This window comes from Macaca thibetana, chromosome 15 (assembly GCF_024542745.1).
Source record: "Macaca thibetana thibetana isolate TM-01 chromosome 15, ASM2454274v1, whole genome shotgun sequence".
Classification (NCBI taxonomy): Eukaryota; Metazoa; Chordata; class Mammalia; order Primates; family Cercopithecidae; genus Macaca; species Macaca thibetana.
In genome coordinates this window covers 8,732,903-8,756,465 of record NC_065592.1, presented here as the reverse complement: position 1 = coordinate 8,756,465, position 23,563 = coordinate 8,732,903, and the positions used below count along the sequence as shown (strand labels likewise).

Below are 23,563 nucleotides of genomic sequence, written 5' to 3'. Positions count from 1 at the left end.
AGAAGAAGAAAGGAAGGAAGGAAGGAAGGAGAGAAAAAGAAAATGAAAGAAAGAATGAAAGAATGAATGAAAGAAAGAAAGAGAGATGGGGAGGGAGCGAGGGAAGGGAGGAAGGAAAGAAAAGGAAGGAAAGAAGGAAGGAAGGAAGGGAGAGAAAGAAACACATTTTAACAAAATGGCTGTGAGGTAGGAAGTGGAACTCAACTCTGGAGGTGGGGCTCAGACACCGGACCAAATTGAGGACTAGCTAAAACAAGGACGGGGGCAGAAGCAGCTTTCCATAACACAGGTCACCAGTGTACCATGTCAGTTTACTATTGCCATGGCAACACCCAGGAGTTACACCCCATTTCCATGGCAGTGATCCAACAACCCAAAAGTGACTACCCCTTCCCTAGAAATTTCTGCATAAACTACCCCTTAATCTACATTAATTAAAATGTAATTAAAAGTAGGTATAAATATGGCCGCAAAACTGCCCTGAGCTGCCCCTCTCTACCCATGGGGGTAGCCCTGTTCTGCAGGAGCAGTCACGGAGCTGTGACACCGTTGCTTCAATAAAGCTGTTTTCTTCTGTTCTACCATGGCTTGCCCTTGAATTATTTCCTGGGCAAAGCCAAGAACTATCACGGGCTGAGCCCTGCATTGGGTCTCACCTGTCCTGCATCCGGTTTGCACAGAGATTGATGTGCGAAGATGCCCATTGAAAGCATGGAGTGCTCATGCACCCTGATGAATTAATTATCCAACAACGAAGGCTGATTAAATAAATGATGAGGGTCCCCAGGATGATGGTGTACCATGCCAGGGCACTGTCGCAGTTCATGCTACTGACCATCGAGACCCCTAGGAGTACGTGCAGATGTACGATCGGAGGAAATTCTCAAGCGATGACAAAAAAGCAAGTCCGAGGTGTCTCTTCAAGGCTGTGAGCCCCGAGCACAGACAGCACCCACCTCTGTGACACAGTGGCGTCTCCCGGGTGCTGAGAAACCCTCTGTCAATACATTTTGCTGTGGAATTCCATCCTGAATATAAACAACCCTCTAGCGTTCAGTTTGGTCCAGTGGGGGAAAAATCAACCTGAACCTCCCTGTGACCCTCTGATTATATCCATACACACACGCATGTACATACTCATTGTTCACATCCGTTTCTTCACTTAACAGATCTGCCCTAGGGAGCCAGGGACACAGGCAAGGCAGAGAACAGCACAGACCTAAATCCCGGTACCCCTCAAGTGCACATCCCAGGGGGACACAGGCAATGAGATAAAGACACAGAAGTTAAAGGGGTTCTGCACACTGACGACCTCAAGGGACCTTGCTGGCCTCTTGAGAACTTGCCCTCCCTCCAAGCGGGATCAAAGCCACCTGAGGGCTTTGCACACAGGGGTGATGGGGGCCTCTGACTCTGGGTGGGGAGTGACCGTAAGGGCCCAGGGTAGACTCAGAGATCCAGCTGGGAGGTACTGCAGTGACCCAGGGCCTCACCGCAAGACACTTGAACACGAGTCCCAGAGCGCCCGGAGCCTGGTCTGGGTCAGCCTCTGCGTGGTGAGTCCCAGAGGGGTAGATTTTCCTCTGTGAGCTTTCCCGTGGTTTCTAAACCTGTGACATCGACCATTACTTGCAAGTACATATAATTAACAAGTTCAGAAACTTAAACAAGTCTTTCTTTTGTTTTGGGGGCAGAGTCTCCTCTGTCGCCCAGGCTGGAGTGCTGTGGTGCGATCTTGGCTCACTTCAACCTCCACCTCCCGGGTTCAAGTGATTCTCCTGCCTCAGCCTCCTGGGTATCTGGGATTATAGGCGTGCACCACCACACTTGGCTAATCTTTGTTTTTTTGTTTGTTTGTTTTTTGTTTTTTTGTGTGTGTGGTTTTTTTTTGAGACGGAGTCTCGATCTGTCACCAGGCTGGAGTACAGTGGTGCAATCTTGGCTCATTGCAACCTCCGACTCCAAGGTTCAAGCGATTCCCCTGCCTCAGCCTCCCGAGTAGCTGGGATTGCAGGCATGCACCACCATGCCCAGCTGATTTTTGTATTTTTAGGAGAGATGAGGGTTCACCATGTTGGCCAGGATGGTCTCGATCTCCCGACCTCGTGATCCGCCCGCCTCGGCCTCCTAAAGTGTTGGGATTACAGGCATAGGCCACGGCGCGCGAACTAATCTTTGTATTTTTAATAGAGATGGAGTTTTGCCATGGTGGCCAGGCTGGTCTCGAACTCCTGGTCTCAAATGATCTGCCTGGCCGGGCCTCCCAAAGTGCTGGGATTGATTTGCAGGAGTGAGCCACCGCGCCCAGCCTAAAAACGTAAACCAGTTTTAAATATCCCATCGTTCCAATTCAAGCGATGCCTTTCCTGCCTGGATTCTCAGCAGCCCCAACAGATAATCCCCTCTTTGGACTGCCTTGAATTAGAAACAGTGCAACTTTCCCACCTGGACTACCTGGAAATCTGTTCCCAACCGCAGTATCCTCCTGGGATACACCCACAGAGGCCCAGGAATCCCCTCAATCTTGCGGACTCTGCTTCCCCAGGGGGTCCCCAGGTTCGGTCCCTGCCTCGAAGACCAGCATCCAAAGCTGTGAACAGCAGGCCCCTCTGTCCACTGTCATCATTGCCTGCCCTTATCCATACCCACAAGGTCCTCACACACCAGGGAGGTTCTCAGAAGCCTTGAGCCATTAGACTTATTAACCTGTTTGACTACGGAGCCCCAAGAGGTCCTCAGTGGGGCTGTCACGGGAGATGCGGGAGCTCAGGTGGGCAGGGCACAGCCGCCATCACCTGCCTTGGGCTTCCTCTTAAGAAGGCGTGTGGGGTGGGAATGAAGGCTTCTGTAACATGAGATCTCATTGGCATATCATGAAGAGGGCCCCAGATTGCTATCCTGTTCCCTGGGCCTTGGGTCTACATGAATTCCAACTCAGCTCTGGCACCCCCTGCTCACTCAGAGCTTGGGAGAAGATGCCCCAGACGGTGGGCCCCAACCAGGGCAGCTTCAGTTCGCAGGCCTGGACCTTGGCCCCATTCACTGCCCCCAAGAGGAAAAAGTCCTCGCCTACCTCCTCGAATTGAGGCTCTGGGCCCCCCAGGCTTCTGCTCAGTGCCCTCTGCCTCCTAGCCATAGACAGCTGAGGCCCACCCTTCCCAGAGCCCCCAACCCCAGGGGTTGAGATAAATCTAGGGGCAGTTGGGAGGAAGATGGGCTGCAGGCATGGGGATGAGGTCAGGAAACATCCCGCCGGTGCCTGAGGTCATCTTGCATTCTGGGCCAATTCCCACTCTACCTCTGGTCAGTTCAGAAGATTTGATCAACCATGAGGTGCTTTAGCCAGGCGTGCTGCACACACCTGTGGTCCCGGCTACTCAGGAGGCTCAGGTGGGAGGATTGCCGGAGCCCGGGAATTCAAGGCTGCAGTGAGCTGCAATCGCACCACTGCTTTCCAACTCGGATGACAGAGCGAGACTCTCCCCGCCCCCACCTGTTAAAAAAAGAAAAAGATGCTTGTAATCCCAGCACTGTAGGAGGCCGAGGCAGGTCTATCATCTGAGTTCAGGAGTTCGAGACCAGCCTGGCCAAGATGGTGAAACCCCCGTCTCTACTAAAAATACAAAAATTAGCCTGGTGCGGTGGCGGGGCGGGCGCCTGTAATCCCAGCTACTCGGCAGGCTGAGGCAGGAGAATCGCTTGAACCCGCTAGGCGGAGGTTGCAGTGAGCTGAGATAGTGCCATTGCACTCTAGCTTAGGCTAGAGCAAAACTATTGTCTCAAAAAAAAAAAAAAAAAAGAAAGAAAGAAAAAAAAAAAGAAAAAGAAAAAGAAAAAACCATGAGATGCCCTCCCTGCCTCGCTGGCCCACTGTGCTCCACTGCTGCCCGGGAGATGGGCATTGGCTCTCTGGAACCCTGGCGGTGGAGCCAGGAGTCCTCTCCCCAGTCCTCTCCATCCCCGAGGGTTGGGTCTGATCTTGGGCGGGAGCAGCACAGGCCTCCAGGGCTTCCTTCTCTCCTTTAAAAAATTCAGTGGGCTCCTGATAGCAGCCCAGACACCATCCTGGGTACTGCCCCTCCCTTCTTTCCCCCCCACCTGGGTCCTCCAGCTCCTGGGTGAGCAGCCAGGGCACTGTCCGAGCCACTGTGGAAGCAAGAGCCATGCCACTGCCCACTGTGTCCACTGCCTGGCTGTTCACACTCCCTGTCCTCCCACAGCAGAGTCAGAGGTCCCCTTAGGAGGCAAAGCCAGCCATGCCAAGCCCACCCTGGGGTGACCCACAGCCCCAGCCCCAGACTCCCTGATAAGGGCCAGAGGCTCCAGTGACCCCACACTACTGATCCCTTTAACCCCTCCCACACCTCCACCTCCTTTCTAGGCCCACCTGTCCCCCACCCCCACCTCCCTTCCATACCCACTGCTCCCCCACCCCTACCCCCAACCCAGCCCAACCCAAGCCTCCTTTCCATACCCACCACTCCTGCAACACCCACACCCATCCCACACCACCCTTAGTCTCCCTTCCATACCCCAATCCTCCCCCACACTCACCCCCAACACCCACCCCACCCCACCCTTCCCTTTCATACCCACCCCTCCCCCACCCCATCCCCAACCCACCCCAACCCAAGCCTCCCTTCCATACCCCACACCCACCCCCAACCCAGCCTAACCCAAGCGTCCCTTCCATACCCAACCCTCCCCCGACACCTACCTCCAACACTCACACCCACCCCACTCCACGCACCCCCACTCCCACCCCACCAGACCCATGCCTCCCTTCCAAACGCCAATCCTCCCCACACCCACTCCCAATCCACCCAACCCCACCCCACCCCTCCCTTCCACATCCCAATCTTCTCCCACACCCATACCCACCCCTCCCCCACGCTCACCCCCAACACCCACCATACCCCTACCCCTCCCTTCCATACCCACCCCTTCCCCACACCGCCCACACCTCCCTTTCATATCCCATCCTTCCCCCGCCACTCCCTCCCCACCCCCACACCCCTCCGTACATCTCCCCTCCACACCATCAACCCTCACACTTCCCCTCCCCCACTCTCCCCACCACCCTCTGCTTCCCAGGCTCAAGGTGGAGGGGTCTGGGGAGAGCTGCTGAGCTCTTCTCTTTGCTCCTTGCTTTCTTGGCTTGGATGGTCCCCTTAAAACCGGTCTTTCACCCCCCACCGCAGGTGAGTTGCCCACTCCCCAGGCAGCCGCTCCCCCGCAGGGGTTAGAAGGCCCCATCCGCCTCCATCAGGGAGCTGAGCACTTGGGGTTGTCCCGGGCCCTGTCCTGCGGAGCCTGCAGGACACCTCCCCAGGCTGGAGCTGCGTGGGGCTGGGGACAGGATGAGGCTGTCACCCCAGCATCAGGCACCACCCCACCCCGAGGAGGCACTCGCAAGCTGACAGAACAGGGGCGGTGCTGGGGAGGGGACCTCATGGTCTTGTGGTCTCTACAGCTCCAGTGTGGCAGGTGCCGCCTCCATCACCCACGCCCCAGGTTCACGTTATTGCCATGGGCATTCGATGCCCCTGCTCACCTGGGTCCCGTGGGTTCCCAGCAGGTTATTTTGCCCACAGAGCGCCTCTTTCCCCAGGAAGGAAAATATAAATTTAAAAATGCACGCTGGTGTGGCCAGGCACAGTGGCTCATGCCTGTAATCCCAGCACTTTGGGAGGCTGAGGCGGGCAGATCACTTGAGGTCAGGAGTTCGAGACCAGCCTGGCCAACATGATGAAACCCCGTCTCTACTAAAAATACAACAATTAGCCGGGTGTAGTGGCACATGCCTGTAATCCCAGCTACTCGGGAGGTGGAGGCAGGAGAATCGCTTGAACCTGGGAAGCAGAGGTTGCGGTGAGCCGAGATGGTGCCACTGCACTCCAGCCTGGGTGACAGAGTGAGACTCAGTCTAAAACAATAGCTACAACAAACAGCAACAAAAATACACGTTGGGTTGACCTCCTGGATGGCCCCTGCCCTGGGGTCTGCCCTCCCTCTGGCCTTACAGTGTCCCAGCCCAGGGACGGCAGGCAAGTCACCTCTGCCCTGTGAGGAGATCCCCCCACAAGCCTCCTTCCTGTGAACCTCGCCTCTCTCATCTAAAAAGCCTCACCTTCCTCATCTAAAAAACAGAAATCCCTCCCGCCTCGGATTGTTTTAGGGAATTTTTTTTTTTTTTTTTTTTTTTTTTTTTTGAGACAGTTTCCCTCTGTTGCCCAGGCTGGAGTGCAGTGGTGGGATCTCAGCTTACTGCAGCCTCAACCTCCCAGGCTCAAGCGATCCTCCCGCCTCAGCCTCCTGAGTAGCTGGGACCACGGGCAGGCACCATTACACCGGCTAATTCTTTTTTTTTTTTTCCGTAGAAAGCGGGTCTGGCTTTGTTGCCCAGGCTAGTCTCAAACCCCTGGGCTCAGATCTTTCCACCTCGGCCTCCCAAAGTGCTTGAATTACAGACATAAGCCAACCCACCCAGGCTGTTTTAAGGATTAGGTGAAAAAAATCCAACTAGTATGCCCAGCCCAACGCTTAGCAAACAGTAGGTGCTCAATCTGGATGGCGCCCTCTCCGTTTCTCTCCTGGGGCCGCCGCGGCCCCAAACAGAGGCGTCTCCTTACCACCAGGGGGCAGTGTTTCCTCTCGCAGCTCCGAACTGGAGCCAGGAACTCACGGCGCTTTCTGGCGGGGCCTGGGGTCCCCGCGCTACCGGAGAACCGTCCCCCGGCACGGCAGGTCACATCCGTCAGAGGGGCGCCGGCCTCGGGGTGCTGGGAGGGGGCGTTCAGGGAAAGTGAGGCCGTGCAGCACAGGGGCTCCCCACAGGGGCTTTGGGGAGCCTGGCAGTCCCGCCTTTCAGACCTGGCCCAGCGCTTCAGGGCGGTGGCCTCCTGGAGTCTCCGTGTCCTCGTTGACGGAGCTGATGGCAGCCCACGGGCGGGGCAGCCCCGCAGGGAGGGGTGACTTGACCGGGGCAGGATTCGGGTGCTCCTGGCTCCCCTCGCCGGATGCCACCTTGCCCGCCCCAACGGGAGGCAGGAGGCTGCTGCTTGCTGTGTGATTAACACCCAGTCAGGGCGCGTTGGTGTCTGCGCCAGAGACCCTGTCCCGCCACACTGGCTCTAGACAGTCACCGGCAAGAACGCCCAGCGCGCTGGAGCATCAGTCCCGCTTGGGCAGCAGGGAACACCAAGAACGCGCAACCCAAGACAAGGTGCTGGGCGGAGCTGGTCAGACACTTCCATTTAATGACTAAAAATCACACATCTCAGGTCACGGGTCTAGGAGAAACCACACACACGCATACATAAGGATTCCACATCGAGGACACATTTGCAGTTTCCAAATCTTGAAGATAACCGAAGGGACCAGAACGTTCCTTTGAGTGACTGGTCACCCAAAGCTCCCGCTCCCCCACCCACAGCCCTTTGGAGGCACTCCAACTTTGGGAGGAGAAGGCTGAGCTTCCTGTGGGCCCCTCCCACCCACACCTGAGCCAGAGAGAAGACTCCCTCGAAGACATCCAAAGCCAAGGGCAAGGGAAGCGTCTGCCAGGGCAGAGGAGCCAGTCCTGTCCTTGGCTCACCGAGCTTCCACCATACAGGAACCCAAGACTCCAGCCTCGCTTCCACAGAGAACTGGCAGGGGTTCCCTGGCCTGGCCATCACAGGGACTCACATGGGAGCCTTTTAAAACTCCAGATGGTGGCTGATCGCAGTGACTCATGCCTGTAATCCCAGCACTTTGGGAGGCCGAGGTGGGTGGATCACTTGAGGCCAGGAGTTTGAGACCCTCCTGGGCAACATGGTGAAACCCTGTCTCTACTAAAAATACAAAAATTAGCCGGGTATGGTGACACACGCCTGTAATTCCAGCTACTCAGGAGGCTGAGGCAGGAGAATCGCTTGAACCTGGGAGGCGGAGGCTGCAGTGAGCCAGATCATACCACTTCACTCCAGCCTGGGCAGCAGAGCAAGACTCTGTCTTGGAAAAAAAAAAAAAAATACCAGGCCAGTATTGCCTCTAGATTGGCTGGGCCAGAATCTCTGGGGTGAGTCTGAAAAGTCTGCATTCTTAGCCTGGGATTCAGATGATCATTAGATTTGGGAATCTTAGAGTCTCTCTTCTGTCTTTTCACTGTTTGGAAGGGAGAGGGAGTGGTGTTTTTAATGCTCTGTTACTTTAGCTGAAGGATTTTCTGTGAGTCTTCACAATCTGTCTTGAAATGGTTCCCGTCAGTCACTTCATGCGGGAATCCAAGGGGCTAAGAAACATACACACACACACACACACACACGCGCACACACACACAGGCCCACTGGGCCCAGAGACCCATATGCGCAGCAGGCCGCCTGGAAATCAGGACTCAGGGCCCACCACAATCTGGAAGGAACACCAAGTCCCCAGGTACAGCTGCGGCGGCTCTTGGCCCATGGTCTGGTGGCCAAGGAGGTGTTAGCTGCTGGTCACAGGTGGCGGGCCGCTTCCCAGAGGATCTGCAGAGCCATGGAGGCGCAGGGGAGCTGGGCCAGGGTGTAGGTCACGGAGCGGATGGGTGCCCGCAGCTTCCCCAGGTAGGCCACGGTGTGCACCACACGGCCCAGGAGGAAGACCAGGAAGTGCATCCAGGCGACAAAAGGGTTAGGACCCAGAAAGGAGTAGACGAAGCCCAGGAAAAGGAAGGGGTAGATGGTCTCCATGTCATTCCGGTGGGCCCTGGGGAGACAAGAGGGGTATAGTCAGTCAGGTGTCAGCTTTGGGGCCATAGGCCCTTCTGAGAGTGTCATGGAAGCTGGGGTGCTCTGCCCTAACAAGGCTTTGACCCACTGGGGGTCATTTCAGGCGTACCAGACACTCACATCCATTAATGGCCAGGTCAAGGAGATGGATACCCCAGAGTCCGGAGGAAGAGCAGCTCCAAGCTTATGCTTGCAAGCAGCTGAGGCCGCGAGGCCACGCCATGGGCTGGGAGTCACAGAGGGCTACTGGTCTAGGATGCTCTTACCATACCTCTAGGGCTTGCCAGGACCCCACCCCTGCCATACTCTCCCCCACCGTCCTCTCTAGCCCTTAGACACCAGGCAGGAAAAGTGGGACCCAGAGGTGCTGAGTGCTTTACAGAGCCAACGAGTGGAGAAGCTGGGATCAGTTCTGACTCGAGTTTGTGCTCTTTACCTCCAGAGCAGGACTTCTCTGAGTCAGGCCTGAGGTCATCCTCCTTCTGAATGCAGCTTCCTGGGCCTCTGCCGAGCAGAAGGGGCTAGAGCCCAAGAGCAGGCCTTTGACATGAATGCCGGGCTATGTCCCCTGCCCCTAAATCTAAGTACCACCCATCCTTTCAGGGACAATCATAACAAGATCCGCTTCCACTCATTGGTGTCAACCGATGACCAGCCCCCGGTGAAGCTCTTCATTTTACACATCATTTCCTGCCTCTTTTTTTGTTGAAAGTCATCAAGCATGTGCATTTGTATGGCGGGGGTGGGGGAGCTCTGTATAACCCCACCATAAATAAATGACCAAGAAAGAAAACGCACAAAACTCACCCTCTTCTGCTAAGAGCTGGTTCACATTTTCCAGACTCCTACTAATGGCCTGCTTCCTTTATGAAAGGTGAGGAGGTTGAGTCCCATAAATTAGAGACTGAATGAGCAACTAAACCCGTAGATTGCCACATTGGAAGCTCAAATAAACAGGAATTCAGTGCCCAGGGCATGACCTCCCCCAAGGACAGGCCACGCGTGTGAGGTGCAGGAACAAGAAACATGTTCTCCAGGCCTTCCTGCTGCCATGCGTTCCACCAATAATGCCATATCCTCGGGCCAGGCCCAGACTAGCAGCACCTGTGTGGGGACCCGCTGCAGGGTCCTCCTCTTCCCTCCCACTGGCAAGACGATTCTTGGTCCAGGGCGATGGTGTGTAGGCCTTACCAAAAGAAAGAGGGCAGGACAGGGCGGGAGCCTGGAGTGCTTGGCCACTCCACACTGTAGGAAGCTCTGCACCTTGTCTGGGGTGGGGATGGGCAGGGAAGGAGACACCCGTGCAGAAGCCTGAATGATGAGAAGCTGGCCCTGCAGGGGAAAAGCTTTCCAGGAAGGAAGACCAGTGTGTGCAAAGGGCCTGAGGTCAGAATAAGCACAGCATGTTCAATGTGCAGAAAAGCGAGCCCATGGCTACAGTGTGGTGCACATGAGGGAGTGAGGCAGAATAAGAGTGGGAGAGGAATTCAATCTGAGTGTACAAAACTCCTGTAAACCCAGCAGGGCCTAGATCTTTCTCAGGCCAAATTCAGGACACAGCACCTGGCATCTGGGTCCCCATATCCCGAGACTGACATGAACCCCTCTTCTCCTTTTCCCCCAGATCCTGACCTTGCAACCCAGACACAAGAAAAGCAAGTCTGTGGCAGGGCAGGTCTCACCCAGCAGTGGGGAACACTGTGGCCTACCTGCATCAGAGGCTGGCTCTGGATAGATCCTGGGGTACTCCCTTCAGGGAAGACATGAGAGGGAGATTACAGACTCACACCGGTAATCCCAGCACTTTGGGAGGCCAAGGCGGGCAGATCACCTGAGGACAGGAGTTTGAGACCAGCCTGGCCAACATGGTGAAACCCTGTCTCTACTAAAAATACAAAATTAGCCGGCCGTGGTGGTGCATGCCTGTAATCCCAGCTACTCGGGAGGCTGAGGCAGGAGAATCGCTTGAACCGGGGAGGCAGAGGTTGCAGTGAGCTGAGATCATGCCATTGCACTCCAGCCTGGGCAAAAAGAGGGGAACTCTCTCTCAAATAAATAAATTAATTACATAAAATAAAAGAGAGGGAGAAACCAAAGACTGGGGCCACCTCCCAGTCAAGTAAGTCCCTTACCAGGACTCATGAGGAAAGGCAATAGGTGTTCCTCCAAAATCACTCCGTCCTTGGCCGGGTGCAGTGGCTCATGCCTGTAATCCCAGCACTTCGGGAGGCTGAGGTGGGTGGATCATGTGAGCACAGGAGTTTGAGACCTACCTGGCCAATATGGCAAAATCCCGTCTCTAGTAAAAGTACAAAAAAAAAAAAAAAAAAAAATTAGCTGGACATGGTGGCGTGTGCTTGCAATCCCAGCTACTCGGGAGGCTGAGGCAGGGAGTCACTTGAACCCAGGAGGTGGAGGTTGCAGTGAGCCAAGATCATGCCACTGCACTCCAGCCTGGGCGACAGAGTGAGTGAGACTCTGTCTCAAAAACAAAAAACAAACCAAAACAAAAATCACTCCGTCCCCTGGCAATGGAGCTGTGGGAACCCACATCCCGATACAGGCTGATTAGAGGGACACCCTTGGAAAACCCATTTTTGATTATGTCCCAAAAGGAGGTCTGCCTGTCACAAGTGATTCCAAGGGAATGCCACCTGGATGAGGACTTTGTAATGTTTATTTGAAAGTTTCAGGAAAAGCGCAACCAGCATATGCAATCTGTTCACTCAGCCATTCCTTAAAGTTTGTGTTGATATTTTAAGAATAAGTCCTTCTGGAGGCTGAGGTGGTTGGATCACGCAGGAGATCGAGACCATCCTGTCTAATACGGTGAAACCCCGTCTCTACTAAAAATACAAAAATCAGTCAGGCGTGGTGGCAGGCGCCTGGATTCCCAGCTACTCAGGAGGCTGAGGCAGGGGAATCGCTTGAACCCGGGAGGCAGAGGTTGCAGTGAGCCGAGATCGCACCACTGAGCCACTGCACTCCAGCCTGGGCGACAGAGCGAGACTCCATCTCAAAAAAAAAAAAAAAAAAAAAAAAAAAAAAAGAGTAAGTCAATGTTTGGAAAGCTGTTAAGAGAATCACAGTACAGATAGTTCACAAACATAGCCAAACCCCTGAAGAGTGGGTGAAGGAAAGAAGTTGGGGAAGACAGGGTGGGAAGGAGGAACGAGACAGGGAGAAGTTCGTGGCAGGAGTGGACCCTGCTCTGCCTGGCACGTCCGCAGGCTCGGGAGGAGCAGGCCTTGCAGAAAAAGCGAGGACTGAGCCCCACCTTCTATTTCCAGCCATTGGGCAGCAATTCAGCGGTCACCAGCGTGGGAGGAGAGGTGGTCAGGAGCTCTGACTGTCAGCCCCTGGGGCTGGCCCAGCCCTCCCTCCCTCGTCTGCTCTGTCTCAAACCGCAGAGAGGCCACCCCGAGGCTGCAGTGGCCAGGGACAGGGAGCAATGGAGACACCAAGGAATGATGGAAGAAAGCTCACCTCCCCCCTCCCACCTCCAGGCTCCAAACCGAGAGACATGGAGGCAGGCACGTACCACGGACATGCTCCGGTGAAATGCATCATTCAAATAATAACCACTTGTTTAAGGTAAAAGCCACCCAAAGCAAATTCCTACTAGACTGGACTTGTATCGCCTCCTGCAGCATCGGGCCTGCCCTCACCCTCCACAGACTTTTCCACACCCGCTGCATTTTCCGGCACTAGGTGACAGCGGTGAGGACAGTGACCCCCAGAAGGCCAAGACAGGGACAGTTGCTGGTCGTTCCCCAGGGTCTCCTCTTCTCTCCACCACCTGCTGGCATCCACGGTGGCAATTTCCTTGAATTTGATTCAGGGTTCATACAATGCAGTGCCTGCTTCGTTTCAAAGACAGGTATTCACGACAGTGAAATCGCCTTCCCATGGAGGGACAGCCTCAGGAGCAGAGGCAAGAGTGCCAGGCCCCTCCTCAGAGTGCCAAGTGAGTGGATTCCTGGAAAGTGCTTACAACTCTCCTGGACACTGAGTAGGGAGATCTTTTGTTTTTTTTTTTTCTTTTGAAACGGAGTCTCTGTTGCCCAGGCTGGAGTGCATGGCGCGATCTCGGCTCACTGCAACCTCTGCCTCCTGGGTTCAAGCAATTCTCATGCTTCCGCCTTCCGAGTAGCTGGGACTGCAGGCGAGCCCCACCATGCCTGGCTAATTTTTGTATTTTTGGTAGACATGGGGTTTCGCCATGTTGACCAGGCTGGTCTCAAACTCCTGAGCTCAGGTGATCCACCCGCCTCAGCCTCCCAAAGTGCAGGGATTACAAGTGTGAGCCACTGCGCTAGGCTGAGTAGGGAGATTTTAAGCAAGCCGCCATCTCCTCCATCGCCATCACCAGCCCTGTCCTGGACACCGTCGTTAAAGCTCACGTCACCCTCTTGGCTTTGCCAGACTTTCTGACTGCCCTCAGATGCTCAGGCCAAATAAATAAAAAGCATGTTATGGGGCTGGGTGTGGTGGCACACACCTGTGATCTCAGGCTGAGGTGGGAGGATCACTTGAGCCCTGGAGTTTGGAATCAGTCTGAGCAATATAGCAAGATCCCGTCTCTACAACAATAAAAATTAAAAAATTAGCCAGGCATGGTGGCACGTGCCTGTGGTTCCAGATACTCAGGAGGCTGAGGTGAGAAGATCGTTTGAGCCCAGGAGGTCAAGACATCAGTGAGCCGGGATTCCATTGCACTCCAGTCTGGGCAACAGAGCAAGACCCTGTCACAAAAAATAAAAAATTAAAAAATAGAAAAAAAAGACCGGGCGAGGTGGCTCAAGCCTGTAATCCCAACACTTTGGGAGGCCGATGCAGGCGGATCACTTGGGGTGAGGAATTCGAGACCAGCCTGGCCAACATAGTGAAATCCTGTCTCTACTAAAAATACAAAAATTAGCCAGGTGTGGTGGCGGGTGCCTGTAATCCCAGCTACTTGGGAGGCTGAGGCAGAAGAATCGCTTGAACCTGGGAGGTGGAGGTTGCATTGAGCCAAAACCACGCCATTGCACTCCAGCCTTGGCAACAAGAGTGAAAGTCCATCTCAAAAAAAAAAAAAAGAAAAAAAAATTTTTTTAAAGCACTTCATGGTGTAGTGGGAAGGGAGTGTTAGGTTGGAAACCTCCAGTTCTGCTGTGGTGCTCATTAGCTCCATGGCCTCAGGTAAATCCCTCTCACTTTCTGGGCCTGCGATCACTATGTACAAAATGTACATGCTGGATGACATCTAAGGGACTTCCAGGGCTGACATTTTGGGACCCAATTTCCTGACAGACCTGTTCACTCCGTTTAAGTCTATATGCTCCAAACAGAAATGCTCCAAGCTTAGGCTGTGCATTTGCTTCCCTTCCTTGGGACCACACAGATAACCCCCTCCGTGCAGTTCCATACACCCAACCTCAGATTCTGGCCCCAACACACATTGCCAGGAACTCCGGATAGGTATCCTGAAAAGGTGGCTGGTCCTTGGCTTCTCCCAGAGCTAGGCTCACATGTGGACTCCAGCGTGTGCTAAACTGCAAGGCAGATTTATGCTCCAAGAACCAAGATTGAAGTGCTTTCCTGTTTGATAGAAGAGTGACTCGAATCATACCATAAACCCTGGTCTAATATTTAACCAACTTTTGCTTCCAGGTGGTCTCCCCCTTCGGGTTCCAGCCAGTTCTCCGGTAGCAGACGGCAGGATATAGAATTCTCTTAGTTCTGCACGCTCAAGTTTGCATGATGTTCTGTGAAATCAGGTGGCGGAGGAAGGGCCCAGGGGACCCAGGCACTGCCCAGGTCTGACATGGGCCCAGTATACGGTCGGCCTCCAGTAAGTCCTCACCAAATGGCTACAAAGTATTATTAGATAAGAGGCACTCAGAAAGTGCTGAAATGAATTGCAACCATTTAAGCCCCAGTACTATAGATGATGGGTTATTTTGGGCTGGGCGCAATGGCTTATGCCTGTAATCCCAGTACTTTGGAAAGCCGAGGCAGGTGGATCACCTGCGGTCAGGAGTTTGAGACCAGCCTGGCCAACATGGTGAAACCCTGTCTCTACTGAAAAAAAAAAAAAATACAAAAATTAGCTGGCGTGGTCACAGGCTCCTGTAATCCCAGCTATTCAGGAGGTTGAGGCAGGGGAATTGCTCGAACCTGGGAGGCGGAGGTTACAGTGAGCCAAGATCGTGCCATAGCATTTCAGCCTGGGCAACAAGAGCAAAACTCTGTCTCAAAAAAAAAAGAAAAAAAAGAAAAAGATTGGTTGGGTGGAAATGTCTCGGCACCACCCGGGTCTATTGTCCCTCCATGGGGCATGGTTTCAGCCAGTAAAAATAAACCAAGTATCTATAAGGCCACTTAGCCACTCCTGTGCCACATGAAAGCGTTGCTACATGAAACCTCCGTAGCCTGGGAGGAGCCAAAACGCATCCTCTTGGTGGCTGCTGTGAGCTGGCCCCGGGTGACCCACCATCCCGGCCTCCTGCTGCCTGGACAGCTCATTCCATCCTTCTCCACTGTCCAGGAGGGCCGAGACAGCCAGGGGCAAGAGTCACCAATGGAAGTCATGTATGGAGAAGGCTTTTGTTCATGAAAGTACCGCCAGTGCTTAGCACAGTGTCTTGGACATAGTAGGTGTGCATTGATGGAGAGACGGACCTCATATGAAGGATTTGAAAGGGTAAAATAGCAAGGAATTTAACTTCCTACATGACACAGGTCTGTAATTTTTTTAAAACCGCAAGTGGACATATTATCGTCAATGGCCAAGAAAAACATAAGAAAAAAACCCACAGACTTTCTTTCAAGTGAAAGAAATGTGTATTATTTAAATGACAGTGTCCCACCCATTTCCGCCTGTGATGCAGGGGAATGTGTTGAGACCTGTGCAACAGTTTGCCTCTGGCCTCAGCCCGTCCAGCTCCCCGTCCTCCCCATTTCCCCTTCAAGCTCCTCCGATGACCCTCAACCCCTGAAGTGCCACCGCCTCACTCTCCAGGTCACTGGTGAAAAATGGCAGAGCAGAAACTGCCAAAAAAAAATTTAATATTGACTGTAATTATGTGAAATTAACATTTGGTCTCTGATGGGATTTTACAAGGCCAGTTTTTTAAGAATCTTTTTTTTTTTTCTTTTTCTGGAGATGGAGTCTTGCTCTATCCCCCAAGCTGGAGTGCAGTGGCACAATCTCGGCTCACTGCAACCTCTGCCTCCTGGGTTCAAGCAATTCTCCTGCCTCAGCCTCCCAAGTAGCTGGGACTACGGGCCCGTGCCACCATGCCCAGCTAATTTTTGTATTTTTAGTGGAGACAGGGTTTTGCCATATTGGCCAGGCTGGCCTAGAACTCCTGACCTCAAGTGATCTGCCGGCCCTCGAAAGTGTTGGGGTTATAGGCACGAGCCACCGCACCTGGCCAAGAATCATTTTTTGAGTAACATTTACCAACAAGGAAAGTGTTCACAAGATAATGTTAACAAAAGAAAATCAGAACTCCAAATTGGGTGTACCTAATGCATGCCTAATTTTATGAAAAATATTTAGATATAGAAGACAAAGAGGAGAGAGACACAAGTGTGAACCGTGACTAGGACGGTGAGTGGTTCTCCTTTTCTGTCTCTGTGCTTTTTCAATATTACCCAAATCGGCTGTAATGAGCTCTGATTTTTATAATGAGGAAATTTATTTTAATTGACCAGGGGGATGTTAAGCATGTGAAAAGATGTTCAACTTCACTAAGAATAAAGAAGTGCAGGCCAGGTGTGGTGGCTCACACCTGTAATCCCAGCACTTTGGGAGGCCAAGAGATTGAGACCATCCTGACTAGCACGGTGAAACCCCATCTCTACTAAAAACACAAAAAATTAGCCAGGTGTGGTGGCGGGTGTCTGTGGTCCCAGCTACTCAGGAAGCTGAGGCAGGAGAATTGCTTGAACCCGAGAGGTGGAGGCTGCAGCGAGCCGAGATCGTGCCACTGCACTCCAGCCTGGGTGACAGAGTGAGACTCCGTATCCAAAAAAAAAAAAATAAAGGCCAGGAGCGGTGGCTCACGCCTGTAATCCCAGCACTTTGGGAGGCCAAGACGGGTGGATCACAAGGTCACGAGATTGAGACCAACTGGCTAAAATGGTGAAACCCCGTCTCTACTAAAAATACAAAACATTAGCTGGGCATGGTGGTGGGCGCCTGTAGTCCCAGCTACTCGGGAGGCTGAGGCAGAAGAATGGCGTGAACCCGGGAGGCGGAGCTTGTAGTGAGCCAAGATCACACCACTGCACTCCAGACTGGGCAACAGAGCGAGACTCTGTCTCAAAAATAAATAAATAAATAAATAAATAAATACATAAAAAAGAAGTGCAAAGCAAAATGAAATGTGATATAAATTTTCACCTATCACCTTGGTAGGGATCCACCCAAATATGCCAATACAATGAGTTGTCAGTTGAGTTGTCAGAGGGATGGAAAAATGGCTCCCACACCAGTAGCGGGAAAAGACTCGTGCACACTTGGCAAAATGTCTTATTATTGTGTTGCACCCTGCGGTTTTGCTCACACATACCCATAAAGGCAAATGAAAAAAGTGTTGAGGCTGGGCGCGGGGGCTCACGCCTGTAATCCCAGCAGTTTGGGAGGCCGAGGCGGACAGATCATCTGAGGTCAGGAGTTCCAGACCAGCCTGGCCAACATAGTGAAACCCCATCTCTACTAAAAATACAAAAATTAGCCAGACATAGTGGTGCACGCCTGTAGCCCCAGCTACTTGGGAGGCTGAGGCAGGAGAATTGCTTGAACTCAGGTGGCAGAGGTTGCAGTGAGCCGAGATGGCGCCACTGCACTCCAGCCTGGGCAACAGAGCGAGACTCTGTCTCAAAAAAAAAAAAAAAAAAAGAGGTGTTGAGGCCTTCTGTTCATAACACAGAAAGAGCCCAAATGCCCATCGCAGGGGAATCGGTTAGGGAAGTTATGGGCCGTACATTCAACAGAATGGCAACATAAATGCTGGAGCGCCAATACAGTGAATGCAACTCCTCTGGGAGCCGATGGGGAACAATCTCTGTTGTCATATTAAAAAAAAAAAAATGGCCAGGTGCAGTGGCTCATGCCTATAATCCCAGCACTTTGGGAGGCCAAGGTGGGCGGATCATGAGGTCAGGAGATTGAGACCATCCTGGCTAACATGGTGAAACCCCGTCTCTACTAAAAATACAAAAAAATAGCCAGGCGAGGTGGCGGGCGCCTGTAGTCCCAACTACTCGGGAGGCTGAGGCAGGAGAATAGCGTGAACCCTGGCGGCAGAGCTTGCAGTGAGCCGAGATTGTGCCACTGCACTCCAGCCTGGGTGATAGAACGAGACTCCGTCTCAAAAAAAAAAAAAGCACAGTACAGACCAGCGGATAAAGGGTGATTCTATGGGGCACAACGGGAAAAGTGTGGCACGCATGTTTGTAAATGCAGAAAGTCTCTATGGGAAGATGCATGGCCACTGGCAGGAGTGTTTGCCCCTGGCCAGTAGAACTGTGTAGTGCCTGGAAGTCAGAGGTAGGAGGGAGACTGAATTTTCACTGAAGACACCTTTCTCACTTTGTAATTGTGAGTCATGACCACGTCTTACTTTTCCAAAGTTCATGGGAAATGAAATCACTGAATAAAGTAAAACAGTCAGAGAAGATCAGGAACACAGAAAACCTCGGCCCCTGAGAGTCCTCCAAGCCCCCCGTGTGCAGAAGAAGGTCTGAAAGGGCAGGCTGTGGCCAGGTGTGGCCAGGCCAGGGGCCCGAAGTACTTGCCTGAGGCAGCGCTCCACATCGGGGTCGCTCCGGCAATACTGAGGGCCTCCGTGTCTCAGGGCATCCTCGGGGTTGGCAAAGGCCTGAAATACACCAGTTGAGAGTCACTGGTAGTGAGACAAACAGCCTAGTTGACTGGGGCTGTGTTTTGTCCATGACCAGAGTTCACAGTGGCAGGACAGAGGTGCAGTTACACACACGCCCATCCAACCATCATCCACGATTCCTACCCTGTGCTGGGGGCTGGGAGCTCACCATGAAAAGGCCCCCCTGTCTCTGCTTTTATGAAGCTCACAGTTTGATAGGGGAGTTGCCTATGAACCAGGGAAGGCCAAGGTGTCTCACCTGTTAAGGAGAAGACACGGCTGGCCTTGAGAACGTATACATGGGACCTGATCCAGTCTGAGGGTCTGAGAAGGCTTTTCTGAGGCAGTGACGTGAAAGCTGAGGCTTAGGGCTGGATGAGGTGGCTCACACCAGTAATCCCAGCACTTTGGGAGGCCAATGCAGGGGGATCACTTGAGCCCAGGAGTTCAAGACCAGCCTGGCCAGCATAGCAAGACCCCATCTCTAAAGCAAGCCACTTGCAGTGGCTTATGCTTATAATCCCAGCACTTTGGGAAGCCAAGGTAGGAGGATTGCTTGAGCTTCCAGGAGTTTGAGACCAACCTGGGCAACATAGCAAGGCCAATCTCTAAAACAAACAAACAAGCTGGGTACGGTGGCTCATGTCTGTAATCTCAGCACTTTGGGAGGCTGAGGCAGGTGGATCACTTGAGCTCAGGAGTTCAAGACCAGCCTGGGCAACATGATGAAACCCCATCTCTACGAAAAATGCAAAAATTAGCTGTGTGTGGTGATACACACCTGTGGTCCCAGGTACTTGGCAGGGAGGCTGAGGCAGGAGGATTGCTTGAGCCCGGGAGGTCGAGGATACAGTGAGCCATGATCTTGCCACTGCACGCCAGCCTGGGCAACAGAGCCAGACTCTGTCTCCAAAAATAATAATAATAATAATAATAATAATAATAATAAAACAAACGATCTGAGGCTTGAAAGATGCATTGACACTAACCAGATGAAGGGAGGGCTGGAGGAACAACATTCAAGGCAGAAGGGAGAGCACATGCAAAGGCCCTGAGGCTGGAAGAAGTTGGGCTTGTGTGAAGAACAGAAAACCAGCACACTGGAGCACAGAGGGCAAGGGACAGGGGCCCAAGATAAAGGTACAGGGGTCATCAGGGTCCTGGCGGCACCTGAAGAATTTGGACTTTGCACTACAAGCCATGAGAGGGTCTTGAGAGCCCCAGGCTGACAACCCAGCTCCACGCTGATTAACCACAGGATCCTGAACTCTGTAAACTCAGGAGAAATCACAGCTCATGTGCCGTGTGCCGAGTGAGAAGGAGACCTGGAGAAGCCACTAGGACAATGCCCACCACAAGGAGGTGCTCAGTGAATTGTCACTTTCTCTCATTGGAAAGCAGAGACATAAAGTCACACTGAGATCATCGGAGGCCCATGACTCCTGCTCCACTGTTCCCTGCCGGCATCCAGACAGTCAAACCCCACCAGCCCCACAGCAGAGCCTGAATATCAGCAGCAGGTTTTCTAAATTGTTCAGATGACGGCAAATCCTGTGCTTCTGACTCATGACTATCCCCAAGAGCTGATTTGTCCTCCCTGGTGGGCCTGCCCTACCCTACCCCAGAGAAGAATGCAGCTCAGATCTTCGAGACTGGAACCTTCACACTCCAAATTCCTCTCTGCTGGCCCTTAAATCAGTGATTCACCAACACCGAAGGCCCTGTCCGTGGATCCGTGATACCTTTCAAGGGGCCTCAGCATACAGTGAGCACTGCCTTAGGAGTCCACTGCCCATCGGGTTGCTCCCCCTGGAGATACAACTCAAATACAAACCAGCCAGGCCAAAGCCAGCTGCAGTGAAGACCAGGAAGCCCCCTGCTTCCTGGTCAGTGAAGTCAGCAGCCGAGGTGCCACCTTAGCTGGGGTGGAGGCCAGCCTTTGGTTGCTCTCCCTTGAAAGCGACCTGAGGCTGCTGTGCTCACATTAATTTCAGTTACTTATAAGTCTTTTTTTTTTTTTTGAGACGGAGTCCCGCTCTGTCGCCCAGGCTGGAGTGCAGTGGCCGGATCTCAGCTCACGGCAAGCTCTGCCTCCCGGGTTCACGCCATTCTCCTGCCTCAGCCTCCCGAGTAGCTGGGACTACAGGCGCCCGCCACCTCACCCGGCTAGTTTTTTGTATTTTTTTAGTAGAGACGGGGTTTCACCGTGTTAGCCAGGACGGTCTCGATCTCCTGACCTTGTGATCTGCCCGTCTCGGCCTCCCAAAGTGCTGGGATTACAGGCTTGAGCCACCGCGCCCTGCTACTTATAAGTCTTAGGGACAAACATTGGTGGGGTGTTGCATTCTCCTGGCACTGCTGTCACGACCCCCACTTACAGATGAGGACACTGAGCTCCCAGACTTGTCCAGGTCCCCAGGCTGGTGGGTGGAGGAGCCAGGGCCTGCGACTGTCACCTCCAGCAAGTCCTTCCTGGATGACACTGAGCGCCCAGAGCAGAGATAAGCAGAGATAAGAGGAACAGCTCAGGAGCAGCCCAAGGAGTGGGGCTTTCCTTCTGCGGTCTCTGCCAATCAGGCAGAAAGGCTCTGGGACAGGTTCGCCTCCTCCCCTCCCTGAATTCACGTTAAAAGGAAATCACGGCTGGGCACAGTGGCTCACACCTGTAACCCCAGAACTCTGGGAGGCCAAGATGGGATGATCACTTGAGCCTAAGAGTTTGAGACCAGTCTGGGCAACATGGCAAAACCCCATCTCTACCAAAAACATAAAAAATTAGGCACGGCGACACACACCTCCCAGCTCCTTGGGAGGCTGAAATGGGAGGATCACCTGAGCCTGGGAAGTCGAGGCTACAGTGAGCTATGATTGCACCATTGCATTCCATCCTGGGCCACAGAGCAAGACCCTGTCTCTAAAATAAATAGATAATAATTAAAAAAACAAAAAAAAGGAATCATTGGCCTGCTGTTAAGAACCCAAGCCTCGGCCAGGTGTGGTGGCTCATGCCTGTAATTCCAGCACTTTGGGAGGCCGAGGTGGGTGGATCCCCTGAGGTCGGGAGTTCAAGACCAGCCTGGCCAACATGGTGAAATCCCATCTCTACTAAAAATACAAAAATTAGCCCGGCGTGGTGGTGCGTGTCTGTAATGCCAGCTACTGGGGAGGCTGAGGCAGTAGAATTGCTTGAACCCAGGAGGTGGAGGTTGCAGTGAGCAGAGATCACACCACTGCACTCCAGCCTGGACAGCAGAAAAAAAAAAAACAAAAAAGGAATCCCAGCCCCAAGACAGGATGTGGGCTCTGAAGCTGGACACTGGAGTTCAAACGGGGCTGTGTGACCTTCACAAGTGGTGTCTCCTCTCTGAGCCCAGGTACCTCACCTAGAAAATGGGATGACTGTGGCGCCTCCCCTGCTCCCCGGGGCTGTGGCGGGGATCTCATGCTCAGCTCCAGGCCACATTCGGTCCTCTGGGAAGGATTCAATGAGTGAATGCAGCTGTTCTGCTCGATGCACAGATCCCATATCCCAGGACCCAGCCAAGGAGGGAGAAGTCAGAAGCCATCAGCGTGCTGTAGCCTCTAGGCATCCTATCACTTGGGCAGCTGCCTGCCTTTAATCCTGCCTGTACCTGCAGCAGGGCCTGAGCCTGGCTCATGGCCAAGATCTTCACTCCCCAGGATCCACCCGCATGCAGTGCCAGAGCCAGCCTCGCATTGCCTTTGAACTGGACCCAGGGGAGGACAGAGGCAGTTTCAGGAAAAGATTGCTCTATGAAAATACCTGGGGCGGAAGCCACAGGTACCTGGGGTCTTTCTGCATTCTGCTGCCAGGACAGCCAACAAGATCAGCCTACGACTTTGCAGACTCGCCGTCCAGTGTGACGGACGCTGCTGGAACTTGCCCCGGCCCAGCTCTGGGACTCGTTAATGTTGTTTTGGTTCAGGGGCTCAGATTAGTGGGGAAATTCCTCCCTGAGCACCCCGGTGGTGCCCGGCTGGAGCTGGCCTCTGGAGGTTGCAGTGGGCTTGTTAGTGACATTTGCCGAGAGTTGGGAATTTCCACTTAAACATTTCTCGGACTCCTGTTTTGCCGGTTCCCACTCCACCCAGATATCAGACCTCCCGTGCCGGGAAGCCACCAGGTTAGACAGAGGCTTTGTGCTGTCACGCTCCTACACTCCACCCTCCAAAACCTGCTTCTCACAGACACTCGCTGGCTGTCTCCGTGCCAAGGACTCAGCCCGGTGGCACGGCAAGCGAGTAAGGGCTCTTAAGCCAGAGAGGAGAAGGTGCAGGCCTTGCTGACAAGCGGGGCTGGCAGGGAGCCACTCGGTGGGGCTGCAAGAGGTGCCCAGCTCCCAACCCTGCACACACCTTGGCCACATTTCCCTATCCCCTATCCCGGGGCTTTCCTAACAGGACATGGAGAGAAGCAAGTACGACCCAGGCTGGGGACTCCCAGGGAGGCACGTACCTTCTTCCGCAGCCTCACTTGGCCCGTGATGATGGCCACCACGTACATCTTGATGACCAGCAGTGTGCTGCAGAGCAGGAAGGCCGGGAGGGCCGGGCTGCTCATCGCCAGGCTGTGGGCAGGCATCTCTGGCCAGCGCAGCTCAACTGTGGGTGTGATCAGCTCGACGGAGGAGCAGCCTTCGGGGAAAGCACAAAGGGGGCGGGGAGAGCCTTTCTGCGGCCAGCGCCGCCCATGCCCCGCCCCACGGCCGCGGCAGCAGGGTCCCCTTCTCCTGTGAAGAGAAAGAAAGCAGCCCCTGGAGCTCCAAGAAGCAGAGTCTCGTGGTGTCCCGGACCCCGTCCCTGGTTCTGGATCTCTCTTCCCTGGCAAACCTTCAAACACTTTCAAATCTGTTTCAAAGCTGTTTCCTTATCTGTAGTGTGGGAGCATGTGGTGGTGCCTGCCTTCTAGGGAAT

General features: G+C 53.5%; 2 protein-coding genes across 2 annotated transcripts in view; both read right to left on the bottom strand.

Moving 5' to 3' along the window:
- Positions 1-23,563, bottom strand: part of ASB6 (ankyrin repeat and SOCS box containing 6) — a 204,464-nt gene that overhangs the window by 96,344 nt on the left and 84,557 nt on the right. The gene's annotated exons all lie outside the window — the stretch shown is intronic.
- On the bottom strand, positions 7,244-23,475 carry PTGES (prostaglandin E synthase). Its single transcript, XM_050760405.1, has 3 exons — positions 23,106-23,475; positions 18,543-18,625; positions 7,244-8,727 (listed from the first exon to the last, which is right to left on the bottom strand). Exons 1-3 carry the CDS (start codon positions 23,229-23,231, stop codon positions 8,478-8,480), a joined length of 459 nt encoding a protein of 152 aa, XP_050616362.1. The 5' UTR covers positions 23,232-23,475; the 3' UTR covers positions 7,244-8,477.

What these genes read in the sequence shown, in the direction of transcription:
- PTGES (XM_050760405.1), bottom strand. Translation starts at nt 23,231, where the DNA reads ATGCCTGCCCACAGCCTGGCGATGAGCAGCCCGGCCCTCCCGGCCTTC. An exon ending in AAGTGAGGCTGCGGAAGAAG is followed by an intron (nt 18,626 to 23,105) that starts GTACGTGCCTCC and finishes GGTGTATTTCAG; the next exon opens with GCCTTTGCCAACCCCGAGGA. An exon ending in GATGTGGAGCGCTGCCTCAG is followed by an intron (nt 8,728 to 18,542) that starts GCAAGTACTTCG and finishes TTGTCTCCCCAG; the next exon opens with GGCCCACCGGAATGACATGG.